The following is a 16,375-nucleotide window of genomic DNA, read 5'->3' on the forward strand; positions in this document are numbered from 1 at the left end:
TTTGGTCATATCATTTCCTTGATTAAACTTCTTCAATTAACTGCCCAATGGAACCAGAATAAAACACAAACTCCTGGCCATGGTCTATTAAGCCTTATATAATCTGGCCCCTGCCCACTTCTCTGATCTCATCCCTCTTTACCTTCCTGCTCAACCACTAAACTCTGGGTCAAAATGGCCTTCTGTCTAAACATACCAAGATTGTGACCAAACACACCAGAGATTCTTAGGATTTTTTCAGTGTCATTGCTTCTACTTGGAATGTTCTCCACTGCACGTTACATCTCAGATGTCATCATCCATCTCCTCGGAAGGCAGGTATTCCCTAACATTGTAACATTAGTAGCCACCACTGCCACCAACACCACTACCAGTTAAACACACTTACTACCCTATTTTCTTTGTAGGAATTTAAAGCATCTCAAGTTCTGCATTTATGGTTTGTTGTCTACTCCTGTCCCCGCTCCCAGGATGTACACCCCTCAAGAACAGGGATATCTCTAGAGTCTAGACATAAATGTTCAATAAATATTTGATTGACTAGAACAGGCCCACCCAGACTCAAGGCAACCATAATCCAGTGATCAGCTAAGAAAACATAAATTTGTTTCCAATACTGGAGGAAAAAAAATGGGCTCTGACAGACTTGCTGAGAGAAGGATATGTTAGAATCCACAATGGAGTGCCATTCTAAGGGAATGTAAATGTTTAAGACATTGAAGATAGGAGTCCCCATCTTGGCACAGCAAAAATGAATCCAACTAGGAACCATGAGGTTACGGGTTCAATCCCTGGCCCCGCTCAGTGGGTTAAGGACCCAGCGTTGCCGTGAGCTGTGGTGTAGGCCGCAGACATGGCTCGGATCTGGGGTTGCTGTGGCTCTGGCATAGGCCAGCAGCAACAGCTCTGATTCGACCCCTAGCCTGGGAACCTCCATATGCCAACACCTGCAGCCCTTAAAAAAGTGTTTTCAATAATACCTACCACTGATTGAATACATACTATGTGTTAGGCACTGTGTTAAGCACTTAATAAATATTCTCATTTTTCACACTACGATTTAAAAAATATTTTTTGGTAACAGCTTTACTGAGATATAATTGCACTTACTGCTGTAAAGTGTACAATTCGAGTTTCCTGGTGGTCTAGCAGTTAAGAATCTGGCGTTGTCACTACTGTGCCTTGGGTTCAATCTCTGGCCTGGGAACTTCCACACACTGTAGGTGCAGCCAAAAAAATAGGGTGTAGAGTTCCTTTGTGGATCAGCGGGTTAAGGATCCAGCTCCATCACTGCAATGGCTTAGGTCAGTGCTGTGGCATGGGTTCAATCCCTAGCCTGAGAACTTCTGCACAACAGGAGTGCGGTCAAAAAAAAAAAGTGTTCAATAGTTTTAAATATATTCAGAGTTGTACCATCACCACAATGAATTTTAAAATATTTACATCACCCCCAAAATAAACCCATACCTTCACCCATCGCCTCCAATACCCTCATCATCCTCATCTCTATGCTTCCACCAATGTACTTTCTATCTCCAGAGATTTGCCTATTCTGCACAATCCATATAAATGCACTTAGACAAGACGTGGTTTTTTTTGTGACTGGCTTTGCACTTAACATGGACATGGATGAACATGTTTTCAAAATTCATCCACGTTGTAGCATGAATCAGTATTTCATTCCTTTAATGCCCAAATATTTCACTATATGCATATACCACATTTTGTTTATTTTATTCACAAGTTGATGGACATTTTGGGTTATTTTTACCTTTTGGCTATTATGCACATGCTGCTATGAATTTATATACGTATGTTTTCATTTCTAATGGGTATACACATAGGATCAGAATAGCTGGATCAAGTGGTAACATGACATTAAACTTCTTGAAAAACTACCAGACTGTTTTGCAAAATAGCTACATGACTTTACATCCCTACTAGCATTGTATAAGGGTTGCAATTTCTCTCCATCTCATTAACACGTTATTAACTGTCTTTTTGATTACTGTCATTCTAGTGAAAGAAGTGCTGTCATGGTTTTGATATGCATTTCCAGATGACTGATGATGCTGAGCATCTTTTCATGTGCTTATTGATCACTGGTATATCTTCTTTGGAGAAATATCTGTTCAGATCACTTGCCCATTTTTTAATTGACTTATTTGTCCTTTTATTACTGAGTGAGTTGTAAGAGTTCTATAGATATACTCTGGATATGTGTGGAGAGGTTTAGGTCACAGCAAGTTGTAGGAAAGAACACCTAGGGAATATCCTAATCCTGAGAATGTGATAAGAGAAGGATGACAATACAGTGTATGGTAGAGTACAGGCCCAAATAGAGAGCTGATGTTCATCACTCCTTTGGCAAGAGAGAAACCTCCAGCTTGAGATGTTCTATGCAGACAAGCAACACGTGTCAGAAATAAAACAAGTGACTTAAGAAGCTCCAAACTGGAGTTCCCTGGTGGCTCAGCAGGTTAAGGACCTGGTATTGTCACTGCTGTGGTACAGATTCAATCCCTGGCCTGGGAACTTCCACATACTGAGGGTGAGGCAAAAAAAAAAAAAACAAAAAACAACAAAACAAAAAACAAAAACAAAAAACAGCAGCAGCAGCTCCAAACAGATTTATTGTGGTATAGACCAGGTGATAACAAACTTCAGTATATTCAAGTAATGTCAGAAGGTAGAACAAGGTAGCAATCCTCACAACCTCCCTAATGCTCCCAACCACTTTTCTGACTTACTCATTCTTCCACCACTTCAAGTCATTAATACCTCTATATTTTTGAGCTCAAATTGCCACATAAGAAAATTTTTTCTTTGGAAGAATAAGGTGCCATTCTTCTCCTTCGTGCCATGTGGTTCAAGTCAGAAAGTATAACTTTCTCACAAAGGAATCTTTTAGGAACTTTAGGCTCTAAAGACTGATACTAGGGCCTTTTGCCACACACTAAATCAAGAATCCTGTCTCTAGAAGCTACGTGTGGCTAACCTCTTAGAAATGAGTCATATCATAGAGGAGCTCCCGTTCAGTTTAGAATCTACCTAGACAAGTGTATTAGGTTTAGGATTTAGCGGGTTTTAAAGTCGGTAATAACCTGGCATCAACATGTCATTTCATCACAACCTCTCCATTTTCTAGACATCCAGTCAGGATCTGGCACAGCTATTTATACCCCGTCATCTACTTTCTCTTCCAATTGCCTCTTATCCAGCTGGCAGGAGCTTCCGAGAAACATAATATAGTAAGTGCTGCAATATACTGGCTGCTTGTTGGGGTTGGAGTACACCTGCTCAGGTTTGAGGGAGGCGAAAGGGTTTGCTCCATAGGCTGTGATGTGTGTATCCAGGTCCACCAGGATCTGCAAAGAGGCTGCCAACTCCTGATGGCTATGGGAGACAGATAAGAAAAAGTGCTCTGTTGATTATGACAGAGAGAGGAATTGCTCAGAACTTGATATTTCTGAACTCGTCAATCTCCAAACTTACCGAAGGTTGGACAAGGCACTGGCTATCCCTTTCTCCCAAATGTTTATATTAACTCCCCAATTAACTAGTACAGCACTCTGTTTTAAGGGGATGAGAAAGCTAAGTATGGGAAGGAAGAAAATCCTCACCAGAAGGCAGAAGTTGAGCAAGGGGAAGAGAAATGAGCTCATCTACATAAAGAAAGGTGTGAGTAAGTCAGGGAGGTCAAAATAGGAAGATCACAAATACAAAGAGGTCAAAACCTGTAAACAGTAATCATTGTAGGGATCTCATAATCACGAAGTAGCAGGAGAGTGGGCAGCCAAGCCTCCATCAAGTCCGCAGAAGCATGGAAACCTATGGAGGAAAAAATGCAGATGGGAATAGAAAGCAGAAGGACTGCAGTAGACCCTAAGAAATATTCTTCTTTGATTGTGTCTAGCCCTCACCTTGCTCACCTCCAATGCTCACTTACCACCATTACCCACCCCAGGTTCTTCAATGGAAAATTACGAAATCAGATGTAGCACATACAGCTAATGATCAACCAAGGTCTTCATTACATTATGTTTAACCTGAACAAATGAATGGGGTTTCGAAGGTACAAGAGTCAGGGTGGAAAATTCCCAAAAATTGCCCTGGATTCCCCTGACCCAATGACTCTTACCTGGATGGAATGCCACCACCAAATCTGGATGAGGTATCTTTCCAGTCTCTACCTGCTCCTCCCAGAAGTCATGATAGAGGCCCCTGTGGCTACTAAGCTGAATTGTGCCAGGTTCTGGGAGTGAAGCGGAGGGGCTCTGTGAAAAGTCAGCAGCTACATCCACACCCACCATGATTATGTGGAAGCCAAGGTGCCCAGGAAACATGTAGCCAAGCTCATCATAGTCCCCGGGGCGAGTGAGGAATGTCTCTGCATGGGAAGCGCCAATCACATGCACTGTGCTTCCCCCGACCTTCCCAACGTTTATCCCCAAGGCCTGAAGCCCAAAGCCCAGTGTCAAGGGCCGGGACAAGGCATCTGTCAGCAACCGCTTCAAAGAGCCCTGCAGGACATCTGGGTCTGGCCTTGGCCGTCCGACATTGGCCCACAAGGTGGTCATGGCCTGACTACTAAGCACAGCATCCAGTGTGGCATCTAGCTGCAAACATCGCATAGAAAACCAGGTGTCCCAGCCCTGGACAACTTCAGTCGGCTGTGACCAAGGTCCTGAGGGTGGGACAAAATCACCTGCAGGAAAGAAGGAGTAAGAAGTGACTTAAGCCTTCCCTGGCTTCAACGTTCTCTCCCTGGTCATCTCCCAACCTGTCACCAAGAATGCCCCATCTCCCCCATCCCACTCAGTTCCTCATTTTTTCCTCATGACAACATGCTTTCATTTCTTTCTCCAAGTATGACCAACTATGACTGCTACGTCAGAGTTCCCGATACCACCACTCCACCTGTGACCAGAAGCCATTCCATGAAACGGTCCACAGCGACAAGACGCAGCTCTTGACAAACCTTCCTGTGCGCTGGCCAGTCTGACCTCTGGCATTCTGGACCACAGTAATAGACATTTCTGCAACTGAGAGAATGAGCCCCAGTAACAGATATTCCTGTACCTCAAAGGTGATTGGGGGATGTCTGGGGAGGGGAACTGATATTCCTGTACCTAGGAAAAAAGAGCACTGAGTAAGGAAGATAAGGTGAGGAGTGACAGCCGCTGCACCAAATTTAAGGACTACATTTGGCAAAAGGGGGAATGTAATTTTTCTCTTGGGTCAGAGGGACACCTCAGCCTCTATCTAGAACTAGCTTTTTATATCCCTTACAGAAAAAAGCCACCAGGAGTTCGTGGTGCCCTCTTATCACAGGTATGGCTTGACCCCAGCCTCCCCAGAACAGATAGGGCCTCACCACTTAAGTACTCAAGAGAAGAGAGGTAGAGAGGATTATCCTCTAGGCTCTGTCTAACCTCCCCATTATACCAAAATAGGAAAGAGCCCAACACGTGTCTAATTTCTCTCTGGTCTGAATCACACAAAATGAGGAGTGAGCCTTAAGTCATCCTGAAAATTCTCAGACCTTTCCTCTTGCAATGAGGTCTTAGAATAGGATCATTTCCAAATATCTCTGCTACCAGCCCCTGACTAGTCACCTCTTGCAGTGCCGGAGGACCCTGGAGTCTGAGAGGCCACTAGGGAGTGCTCTACAGTGGGCACAGAATCGGAATGTGTCCTCCATCTTCTGGAACATTTCTTGAAGGCAGCGATATCCGAAGCCTGATACAGGAGTACCCCCATCTAGCACCAACCTGCAGATACAGCATGAAAAAGGAGTGGCAATAGGAAAAATACCTCCACAATTTCTCATGACCCCTACATTGCCTCCTATATATTTCCACCTCTCCTATTCCCATCATTTCTCATTTAAGCAAATTATACTGCTTGTATGGCAATAAAACTGGCAAAAAGATGAGCAAAGTCCCTCATTATAAATACCTCATGTTCCCCAAGTTATACTCCCTTTCCACCTTCTGAAATTACTTGCACCACAGACAACATATCATGCTTTCAAAGAGCTAGACACTCACTTGTATTCTTCATAGCTTTTCATGTTCAGCTTTTGAAGGATCAGATGGGATAGGCCAGGAACATTATTCTCCAAGGAGAAGAAGCCAAGCGTATCAATGCTAGGGCCAGGTTTTGAGCGGGCCAGAGGCATAGGGGTCACAATGGCAGGTGGGGTCACAACCACGGGAGCCACTGATGAAGGGGGTTTCTTGTGCCTTCGTCGCCGGGACCGTGGAGCCATGGCCTGTCCAACAATACCTGGAGACTGTATGTAGAACAGATACACAATGGAATTTTGCAAGCTGGACACATAGGATGTGTTTTCACGTTTGACCTTTCGTTTGTCATTCCATTCTCTCAGGCCCAGGTATCAGTAAGATTTATTTCATATCTATGGATTATTGATCACCACAAGCAGTTGTGAAAAATAGAGAAATAATTACATATGAATGCAATTATACATGTATGTGTTATATGTGAAGCGTTATATAATATAAATATATGTGTGAGTAAATGCTTATAAAAAGGTCTGGCAGGGCTCATACAAGAGGGAAAGGCACTGAGATGGGAACTGGATTGTTCAAAGGGGAGTTTAGACTTATTTGTAATGTGTGGCCTTTTATACAAAAAAATATTCATATACTATTACTGTATTTTAAAAATCAACTTAGAGGAAAAAGCAACCAAAGTTTTGGTTGTCCAAAACTACCATCAAATTGGAGAATTAGTCAATCAACTCTAGTTGGGGAAGGAAAATATTCATTTTTAAAGACTTATCATCACATTTATAAACAATAAACCAAGAAGGAGAAATCAAATGCAATACAAAATGAATGCTACTACCACTATGATGCTGAAGAGTTATGTAGTCAGGGCAAGTTATGCAAATTATTGGGAAAACTTTCCTAAAAAGGTGAGCTTTGAAGTAGAATTAAACTCAGAACCACCCATTACCTAGTAAATACTGTGACGTCCTCCTTTCCTGGCTTGTCTTCTCCCCTTTTTTTCCAAAAGGGCTGAGTAAACAAAAGGGGCTATATTGGGTGGGTTAAGGATCCAGCATTGCTGTGGACTGTGGTGTAGGAAGCAGACGTGGCTCAGATCCCACATTGCTGTGGCTGTGCTGTAGGCTGGAAGCTACAGCTCCGATTCGACCCCTAGCCTGGGAACTTTCATATGCTATGGGTGCAGCCTTAGAAATATTAAAAAAAAAAAAAGTGAAACTAAAGTACTAATAAGAGATCAGAAGAAGAAAGTTTCTTCAATTGGTGAGCTCTAACAGCTTTATGAAGCAGGTAGCAGTTGAGATAGACCATAAAATATGTCGATACTTAGAATACACAAAGACAGGGAAAAAGGAATTCTAAGCACAAAGAAGAGTGTGAGCATACAAATGTACAGACAGGAATATTCTGGGAACTACTGAAACAGAAGGGTTTGGGTTTGATTGTTAGGTCTAAAGACCTAAGGGTAAGAGATAAAACTACTAAAGTCTTAGAAGAACACAGGGGAAAAGCTTCATGATATTGGATTTGGCAATTTCTTGAATATGACATCAAAAGCACAAGCAACAAAAGAAAAAAACAGATAAATTGGGACTACATTAAAATTTTAAAACTTTAGTTCATCAAAGGACAGAATGAAATGGCAACCCATAGAATGGGAAAAAATATTTGTAAGTCATTATTTCTGATGAGATGTCCTGAATATGTGAATAACTCCTAAAATTCAACAAAAATAAAAAGCTCAATTTAAAAATGGGCAAGACTTGAACAGACCTTTCTCCAAAGGAAATTCACAAATTGCTAATAAGTACATGACCTCAACATTACTAATCAAATGCCAATCTAAGCCATTAATCACCACTTCACTCCCATTAAGATGGCTATTTTCAAAAAACTAGAAAAGAACAAGTGTTGGTGAGACCACAGAAACTGGAACTTTCATGCACTGATGGTAGAAATATAAAATGGTGAAGCTGCTATGCAAAATAATATGGCAGTTCCCTGAAAAGTTAAATATAGAGGCACCACATGACCTAGCAATTTCACTTAGGTGTATACCCAAAATAACTGAAAAGAGGTACTCAAACAAAATGCTTATATACAAACGTTCATAGCAGCACTATTCACAATAGCCACAAGGTAGAAATAAACCAAAGGTCACCAAAAGATTAATAAACAAATTTGGCTATAAAAAGAGGTGAAGTACTGACACCTGCTGCAATGTGGATGAACGTCAAAAACACAAGCCAGATATCAAAGGACGCAATAATCTAATTCCCTTCATATGAAATACCAAAAACAGGTAAATCCAGGGACGGAAAGCAGATCCATGATTGCCAAAGGTGGGGTTGAAGGGGGAAAGAGGGGAAGCTGCTAAATGGTTATGTGTTTATTTGTGGGAAGTGATGAAAATGTTTTGGAACTAGATATAGGTGGTGGTTGCACAACAATGTGAATATACTAAATGCCATTTAAACACTCACTTTAAAAGTATTAATTTTATGTGAATTTCACAGTAAAAAAAGAGAGAGGTAAAAAATTATTCCCAGGTAAACTACCTCCAGAGACAGGGAAATGACAGAGGATAAAAATGTTGTCAGAGGTTGGTTTTACCATGAATGAAGTAACTATTAACGTTCAAATCAGGGATTGTGTTTTGGTACAAAAATGGTCTGACATTTAATCCTTTGGACCAGATGTGTTAGGAAAAAACTCCAGAATCATCATTCCGCTGAGATGTAGGTGACAATAATCAAATAAAATCCCTCCCCAACTCATCCAGCTACTATCCATTATCATACAACATGGCTCTTGCAAACCACTGTCTCAGGTTAAGGGGGGAAGTAATTTGATCTTCCTTTGTCTTTCTTTCTCATCTTTTCATTACACCCCTATATTCTCTCCCCTCATCCCAGAGATGAAGGACAGGTTTAAAGTCCACAGAACAGAGATAACTAAACTCATCTGCATATATTCCCAGCAATAAAGAAGAAACTAGACCTATACATAGTACATTATTTTAGGATTTAAGGATCATATCTCTTTAGCAAAGGGTGGATGGAACTCTCTTCACATCTCAGGGTTGCATTTCCAAAAACTGACTTCTTTCCTCTACTTTTTTTTTTTTTTTTTGGGTCGCACCCACGGCCTATGAAAGTTCCCCGGGCCAGGGACAGAATCTGAGCTTCAGCTACGCAATGCAGATCTTAAACCTGCTGCGCCACAGTGGGAACTCCTCTTACCTCTACTTTTAACCACCAAACATCCTCATCACATTCCCAGAATCACGGCGATTCTAGAAGAAGCATTTTTCTGCTTGCTCTATCTACCCAACTCCCTCAAACAAGACACCACCTTCTTACACTTTGAAAGTTCTTTTGTTTATAGATACAGAGGAAAAGTATCTTTGAGATAACTCACGAGTCTTAAATCCTAGGATTAATGACAAATATCTTCCTGATATTCAACCAAAGGCCTTTTTACTGCAATAAAAGCCAATTAAGACCAGAAAGTTACTTATCTGCTTCTCCAAAGAGAGGTCTTCCTCCAACAGAAGATAAACTTCAATAGAGGAATGACTGAACTGGCTCTAAGTCAAGGGATCACACATCTTGGGGAGGCATGGTATTGGTGAAATCCCTGATATCAGAGTTATCCTCTGTGCCTAAGTAGGCTCATGATACAAATGAACTAGTTTTCTGGCAGGAAGATAAAAAGGTGGGAATGAGAAGCCAGGTCTTTCCATTTCTGTCTGTATACAAATTCAGGCTCATGGCTGAGTTGCATACTCAGGCTCTCCAGTTCTAACTTTCCTCCAGAGAGGCACAAGACCCTCCAAGCTGGGAGAGGGAAAGGTCTGAACTGAAACGAAGACAGTAACTTGGGCTCTAATTTATTTCCAGTATATAAGAGAAAGAACACCAATACCAAGGACTGGAAAGGAAAGGAGACGTGAACTGAATGGCCTACAAAACCTCTTACCTTCCATCACCTAATTCCCTAAAATATTAGCCTATTCCCACACCTAGGATGGGAGGTCTCCCATCTCTGGGCCTCCTTACCACCAAAAGTCTCAAATTTCACCTATATCCGTCATCTTCTCGCCATCTCCAAACCAGGGAGGTCCATCTAATTTTCTCTAATCAGCAAACAAAAAATGTCTTTTGGGAATTAGGGAAGAGAAGGGTGAATAAGCCAGTTATTGGAGTTGGGAAAAAGAAAAGGAGAAATACATTAGGAACATTGCTATTATGACAACATTCAGCTGCTTAATCAGTGATTAACACTCCTTGGGGTGATAAATGCTTTACTCAACTATAAACTAAGCAAGCAGAGGAGTTGATGGAAAAGTAACTTACCCTGCTAAGCCCTCAGCTTCCTTCCTTCTCTCTTTCTTCCAAGTGAAATAAATGCTTGATCTCTTCAGATCTAGCTTGTGGCTAACCTGCAGCTGTCCCTTCATATCACTTTCCTTCGCAAACTGCTGAAATGCTGGGTCTCCGTGATAAGGTGTGCCCTGCCAAGCAGACAGACAAGACTGAATTCACCCTAATGAGGAAAGTAAGAACCTGGCCCCCTGCCCAAGGACTTCTCTCTTTCTGACCTTCCTTCTTTGCCAATAAGGCTCAGAACTTGTCAACACTCCCAAACTCACCAGAGGCCAGGCAGACTGAGGAAAGACGAAACCGACTGCTTCTTGGATTTCTCTCACTAAGGCAGCATTTCTGCTCTCAGTCCATTAACGTCAGGAAAAAACCCTTGGGATTAGTTCAGAAGTCAATATTTGATTAGAAAGGGTTAAGCACTAGCCCAGAGAAACAGGAACGCTTGGAGGTCTAGATGTCATTCTCAACTCAGGATTAGTTCTCCCATGCCAAAAGTCCTTTTTAGCGAAACAAACTAATTCAACAACTCACAATGACCAGTGCAGGCTTAAGTACAAATGTAATACTCAGAAAAGGAGAATAGAAACGGTCATTTCAGAGTTCCCACTGTGGCTCAGCAAGTTAAGAACCCGACGTAGTGTCCACGAGGATGCGGGTTCAATCCCTAGCCTCACCCAGTGGGTAAAGGATCTGGCATTGCTGCAAGCTGCTGCATAGGTCACAGATACAGCTCGGATCCAGCACTGCTGTGACCAGAAGGTGTGGGCCAGTAGGTGTGGCTGTGATTCAACCCCTAACCTGGGAACTTTCATATGCCATAGGTTGGCCCTAAAAAGAAAAAAAAAAAAAAAAAGGAGAAGAAACAGTCATTTCATGGTGCAGAAGGAAATCAATTAATAGACGAAACATCCAGAAGTAATTTGTAAAATTCAATTTCCCTGAAAGGAGAACAAGGTACTTTCTGGGTAAATATCATCAAGGGCATTCCACCAATTTATTTTAAAAGAGGTATAAAATTTTCTGGAATATGAAAGTAAGCAAGACCAAAATGTTAATGACTAAAAATGCACATTATTTCTACGAACAGAAAACAAAAAAAGAATCAACTCAAACATCTCATTCCTTCCTGTCATGGATGCTAATCCAGGGAATTTAATTCCACATTCCTAGCTCCTTTTCCCTTGGAGCTATCAAACTCCAGAACTTAGCAGAAGTTAGTGAAGTGGTCCTATATAAATGTAAGATCTTATTCTGTTTACATCCAGCCCCAGCTATGTCACTTACCTGCCTCTGTGAACATCATCAAACTGGGGAAGAAAACCACTTGCAGTGAGGTCCTGGACTGTGACAAGTAAATCTATATATGAAAAGATGCAGAGAATGGACTCCAAAGGAATCTCAAACTGTAGAAAGCATAAACTATAGGCAGGGAAGGTGGAAGAAAAGTGTTAAGTATGCAACAAAACATCACATAACATTACGTAGATCAGCTGTGGACAAGGGAAAATCAGTCATAATATGCAAAAGTCCTGAATAAAATAGGGGCAATTCAATTTAATCAACAAATTTAACAAGCAGAACATTTAAAGGTTATGAGGTCTGTTAAAAACGGCTGAACCGCAAAAGGTAAAGGAAGTCAGAGAATGCCTTTTCTTAGTCAGATGTGTCATCTTTGAATGCAAAGGGAGATGATACATAGAAAAAAATTTATATTGAATAGTAACATACATTTTACCATCATTACTACCTGGTCTGGTAGACATTTAAATTTACAATTTAGAAAGATCTGAACTTTTCACAATTTGCATTCATCATGAGTTACATTTCTTAAAAAAAACTTTAAAAATACTTTTATGGTTTGTTGTGAAACTATTGAGAAGACAGACTGGAAAGAGGTTCCTATTCAACAAGCAGGAAGGGATCTGTGAGGCACTTGGTGATGATTCAACCACTCTTATGTATACTTCCTTGAGTTCCATTACTTCTTATTTTCTCCTTTTTAATTTTTACCATTAACCTATAATTCCTCTAGTTTGCTAATGATGCTTTATGTTTACCCATGATTCCCATAAACACTACATAACCCTACTGATGGACCTAAGGGCTAACAAAGTTCCTGGTACCTGATACCTCAGTTAAGCTTTTAACTTAGAGATGCAGAGTTTTTATAAACCAATAACATCCAGAAGAATCTTTAAGGTAAAAAAAGTACATAGTAACTTTATTTATTTATTTTTTCTTTTTGCCATTTCTTGGGCTGCTTCCTCAGCATATGGAGGTTCCCAGGCTAGGGGTCTAATCGGAGCTGTAGCTGCTGGTCTACACCAGAGTCACAGCAACACCGGATCCTTAACCCACTGAGCAAGGTCAGAGATCGAACCCGCAACCTCATGGTTCCTAGTCGGATTTGTTAACCAATGAGCCACAACGGGAACTCTGTACATAGTAACTTTAAAGGCAGGACTTGAACTGAGATGCAAGTTAATATTACAGCAAGTAGAAGCTGTAATGATCAACAATTTGTGTTTTGTTTGCTACCTAGAATTAGGTAAGTATATATATTTCAATTTAAATTAATGCTTTATAATGTGTATCACTATTATATATATATTTTTGTCTTTTTTAAAGCCATACTCATGGCATATGGAGATTCCCAGGCTAGGGGTCTAATCAGAGCTATAGGTGCCAGCCTACACCACAGCCGCAGCAATGCCAGATCTGAGTCACGTCTGTGACCTACACCACAGCTCACGGCAACGCCGGCTCCTTAACCCACTGATTGAAGCCAGGGATCAAATCTGCAACCTCATGGATCCTAGTCAGATTCTTTTCCTCTGCGCCATGATGGGAACTCCATGTATCATAATAATTATTGTTGAAAACTGTGAAGTTGCTATAAGACTATATTATTATAAAATGTTGAGAAACATCCTAACTTCCCCCAATTTGCAAAATTCTATACTTTTTGTGATTGTGACAAAGAAAAGAATATAATAGCAGGAAAATGCAGTATCATTTTCTCTTCTTGTTAAAAAAACACCTAATAAATTCCAAACAGTACTGTAACAACATTCTAGGCAATAACATTTTCTTTCAATTAAAAGTTAAGTGAAACAGTAATTTTAAATAATAGATTTAGGCCTATAATAGATACCCAGAGTCTTCTAGTGCTCAGTTACTAAAGCTCATATAAAACAAGTGTAACCAAAGTTTTAAAAAAAAAAAGCAAAACTTATGAAGACAAGAATTTAATTCACCAAATTACCATGAACTATCCATAAGATTTTTTTTTTTTTCTGAAGGATATATCCCGGTTCCATTAACAAGATTTTCTGATTTGCATGAAAAGGTCAAATCAGACTACATCTTCCAAATAAAACCCAACACAGAGATAGGAGCAGCGGCCCATGCATGGAATTTATTGTGTGCTACTGTTTATAAAATACTCGAATAGTCCTGCACATGCATAATATTTCCAACTTAGACAGGAGACCATACAGGGTGCACTTTCTGGCAAACAAACAATAGATGGTTCCGCTGCCTGGAGCTCTGAGTTGTATTCCAGGGCATGAGGGAAGCAGGCCACCAAAGTAAAGGAAAATACCAAACTACAGTGGCAATCAATACAGGTCAGTAATTGTGAAGAATTAGCACATGGTTCCATTTAGTTTAACCAAGCAGTTCTGTAACTATCCAAAGAAAATGTTCAACATGCAGTCTTGACTTTTATGCTTCCACTAACATCTGAATGACTGAACAGAACCATTGCTTCTATGCTGTACTGCTTAATCAAAAACACTTCCAGAACATTTTAAAATTTCCTTTGCATCAAAACATAAAAACGATAGAAAGCCAGCAGTTAATCACCCTGGTGGCTATTTAAGCAACTTGAGTACTCACAATAAACTAAAATTTCTCATAACATCTAGGTAACCTATACATGTCGTACCTGTACATCATAGGTCTATATATTAAATATTTGCAAAATGAAAACATGCATACACAAAATACGTCAAGTTTTACAGACATGATTTGAATTAAAATTTACTTTGACAATGTACAAACTTCTTCCAAAGTACCTTAAATGAGTAATTCTGTAATTCTCCATAATTCTGAAATTTAGAGGTTTTCTCCTTAAATTTCTAGGATGTAAATCTCAAAAGATCTGGGCAAGAAAGACTGTAAATTAGTTTTTGGATTTGTGTTCAAGTAAGAGAGTCTGCCTAGAAATAGGTTATCTATTCATAATTGAAAAATACCAAGACTATATTACAGAATTAGCCACATTTAAGAACTATAGACCTGAGGTCAGCATTTTGTATAAATGCCAACTGGGTTTCTCAGCATTTTGCCCATAATTCAAAATACAGCTTAGTAACCTCAGAAATGTATTTTAAGACCATGCTAATTCATCTTTTAAAGACATTTCATGGGGGGGGAAAAAAAGTCCACATTAGCTCTTAGGATTATATTTGAAGTTATGGTTGAAAAACAAAATCTATTTCTACTGAGGGGAAAAAGAAATATCATTTGTAAACTTAAATGTGTGAACCACAAGCATAAATGGAGGTGTAGTTATCCTCCACTGGAAATTGCCCCAAGCCCCTTGCTCATTGCTCTCCACCTTGGCAGCGATGACCCAACCTTATCAGATAGCACAACATGTCCCAGGGCCCTCAAGCCTCCATTGAGGAAGGGGGCTGGGGTCTCAAAAGCACAATGGTTTCTCCAGAGGGACTGTGACATTTACAGTCAGCTTGGCCGACCCCTCCAGCTCCTCGGGTGATCTGTCCATTGGGGCCCGAGATGTGAGAGTCCCTGGGAAGCCGTGGGTCACTGGGCACCATGGTTGCCAGTCCCGTGGTTCTCAGTGGCATGTGCGGTGTTCAGAGAATTGAAACCATCTTGCTGAACAGCATCTTTCCGGGGTGGCATTCTCTCATTGATCCTATCCAAACCCTTTGCCTCTTCAAAACTGCAGATTCTATGTGGTGGAGAGAATCCTCGTATTGCTTAACAAAATGCAAATTTGATAAGTCAGTAATTGAAAAACATTTCTGAGATTTCAAAAAACATATCTAATGATTTTTAAGAAGAAAGAAATAAGCTATTTGTAGCTACATTTAAAAGTTACTTTAACTGAATCCTATCCCCATTCCAGATTTCCCCTTAAAATGTGAAATGTTTTAACTTAAATATAAATGATAGCTTCATAGATGACAAGTGTTAGCATAGCCTTAAAACACACGCGCGCGCGCACACACACACACAAATAACCCTCCCTTGCTCCTCAAATCAACGTCCAAGCTATAGTTTCAGGTCTCAGTCTGACTTCTATTACCCCAATTATCTCCTTCATCAGGCCCTAAGATTACCAGTGACTAGCACAGTAAGGCAGCAACAAGAGTAGGGGCAAGTGAGGAGGCTAAACAAGGTTAATCCTTAACATATAAATCCGTACCAAGAGTTTGGGGGAGAACAGAAGTAAAATTAAAATTCAGCAGCTCAGAATCATCTTGGAGGTCTAAGGTATCATCACCCCATCACCACCAATATGAAATGGAAAAGGTGGGAAATGCCTCCAGGACTTAGATCTGTGTTTGGCTGATAGTAAAAAGTATTTATAGTTCCATTCTTTCAGGACCTGTCTTCCTTAGCTCACTGACCATTCACTGCCTGTTCTTTAGAAACCCAAATCAAAATAAATGGCAATCCTCCTCCAACTGTTGTGATTTCTCATTCACTTCATCTGGAATGATGTATCCTCTCTTATAGAAAAGATTTCCATACTCTTGGTTGTAATCTGGTTGCTTTAATATGTGCAATCCCTGGGACTCAGAGTCTGTGCCTGCGAACCAAATAAATGGTTGGGGCAGCAAAGCTTTCAGCAATGTATAATACCAAGCCAATACATGGTACACATTAATATAATATTATCAGCAAACACTAGCC

General features: G+C 40.4%; 2 protein-coding genes across 13 annotated transcripts in view; both read right to left on the reverse strand.

Moving 5' to 3' along the window:
- Positions 1 to 2,615: 2,615 nt before the first annotated feature.
- On the reverse strand, positions 2,616 to 12,676 carry MSS51 (MSS51 mitochondrial translational activator). 5 transcript variants are annotated; one of them, XM_047760792.1, is made up of 9 exons: positions 11,708 to 12,129; positions 10,693 to 10,795; positions 10,397 to 10,554; positions 6,054 to 6,298; positions 5,619 to 5,774; positions 4,921 to 5,045; positions 4,142 to 4,708; positions 3,738 to 3,831; positions 2,616 to 3,396 (listed from the first exon to the last, which is right to left on the reverse strand). In XM_047760792.1, the coding sequence occupies exons 4-9, from the start codon at positions 6,272 to 6,274 to the stop codon at positions 3,177 to 3,179; spliced, it is 1,383 nt and encodes a 460-aa protein (XP_047616748.1). In that variant the 5' UTR covers positions 6,275 to 6,298; positions 10,397 to 10,554; positions 10,693 to 10,795; positions 11,708 to 12,129; the 3' UTR covers positions 2,616 to 3,176. The 5 variants fall into 5 exon arrangements, 4 of the variants coding, with proteins under 4 accessions (XP_047616748.1, XP_047616747.1, XP_047616746.1 ...); XM_047760791.1 differs by having other exon boundaries at positions 10,397 to 10,795; XM_047760790.1 differs by lacking the exon at positions 11,708 to 12,129 and having other exon boundaries at positions 10,693 to 11,270.
- A 1,139-nt stretch (positions 12,677 to 13,815) lies between these two features.
- Positions 13,816 to 16,375, reverse strand: part of PPP3CB (protein phosphatase 3 catalytic subunit beta) — a 54,512-nt gene continuing 51,952 nt past the window's right edge. For all 8 annotated transcript variants that reach the window (XM_047759913.1, XM_047759916.1, XM_047759912.1 and 5 more), the window contains one exon: positions 13,816 to 15,435. In XM_047759913.1, the coding sequence (XP_047615869.1) occupies positions 15,257 to 15,435 (179 nt within the window). In that variant the 3' untranslated portion in view covers positions 13,816 to 15,256. The remainder of the gene's footprint in view (positions 15,436 to 16,375) is intronic.

This window comes from Phacochoerus africanus, chromosome 15, assembly GCF_016906955.1.
Source record: "Phacochoerus africanus isolate WHEZ1 chromosome 15, ROS_Pafr_v1, whole genome shotgun sequence".
In the NCBI taxonomy this organism is placed as follows: domain Eukaryota; kingdom Metazoa; phylum Chordata; class Mammalia; order Artiodactyla; family Suidae; genus Phacochoerus; species Phacochoerus africanus.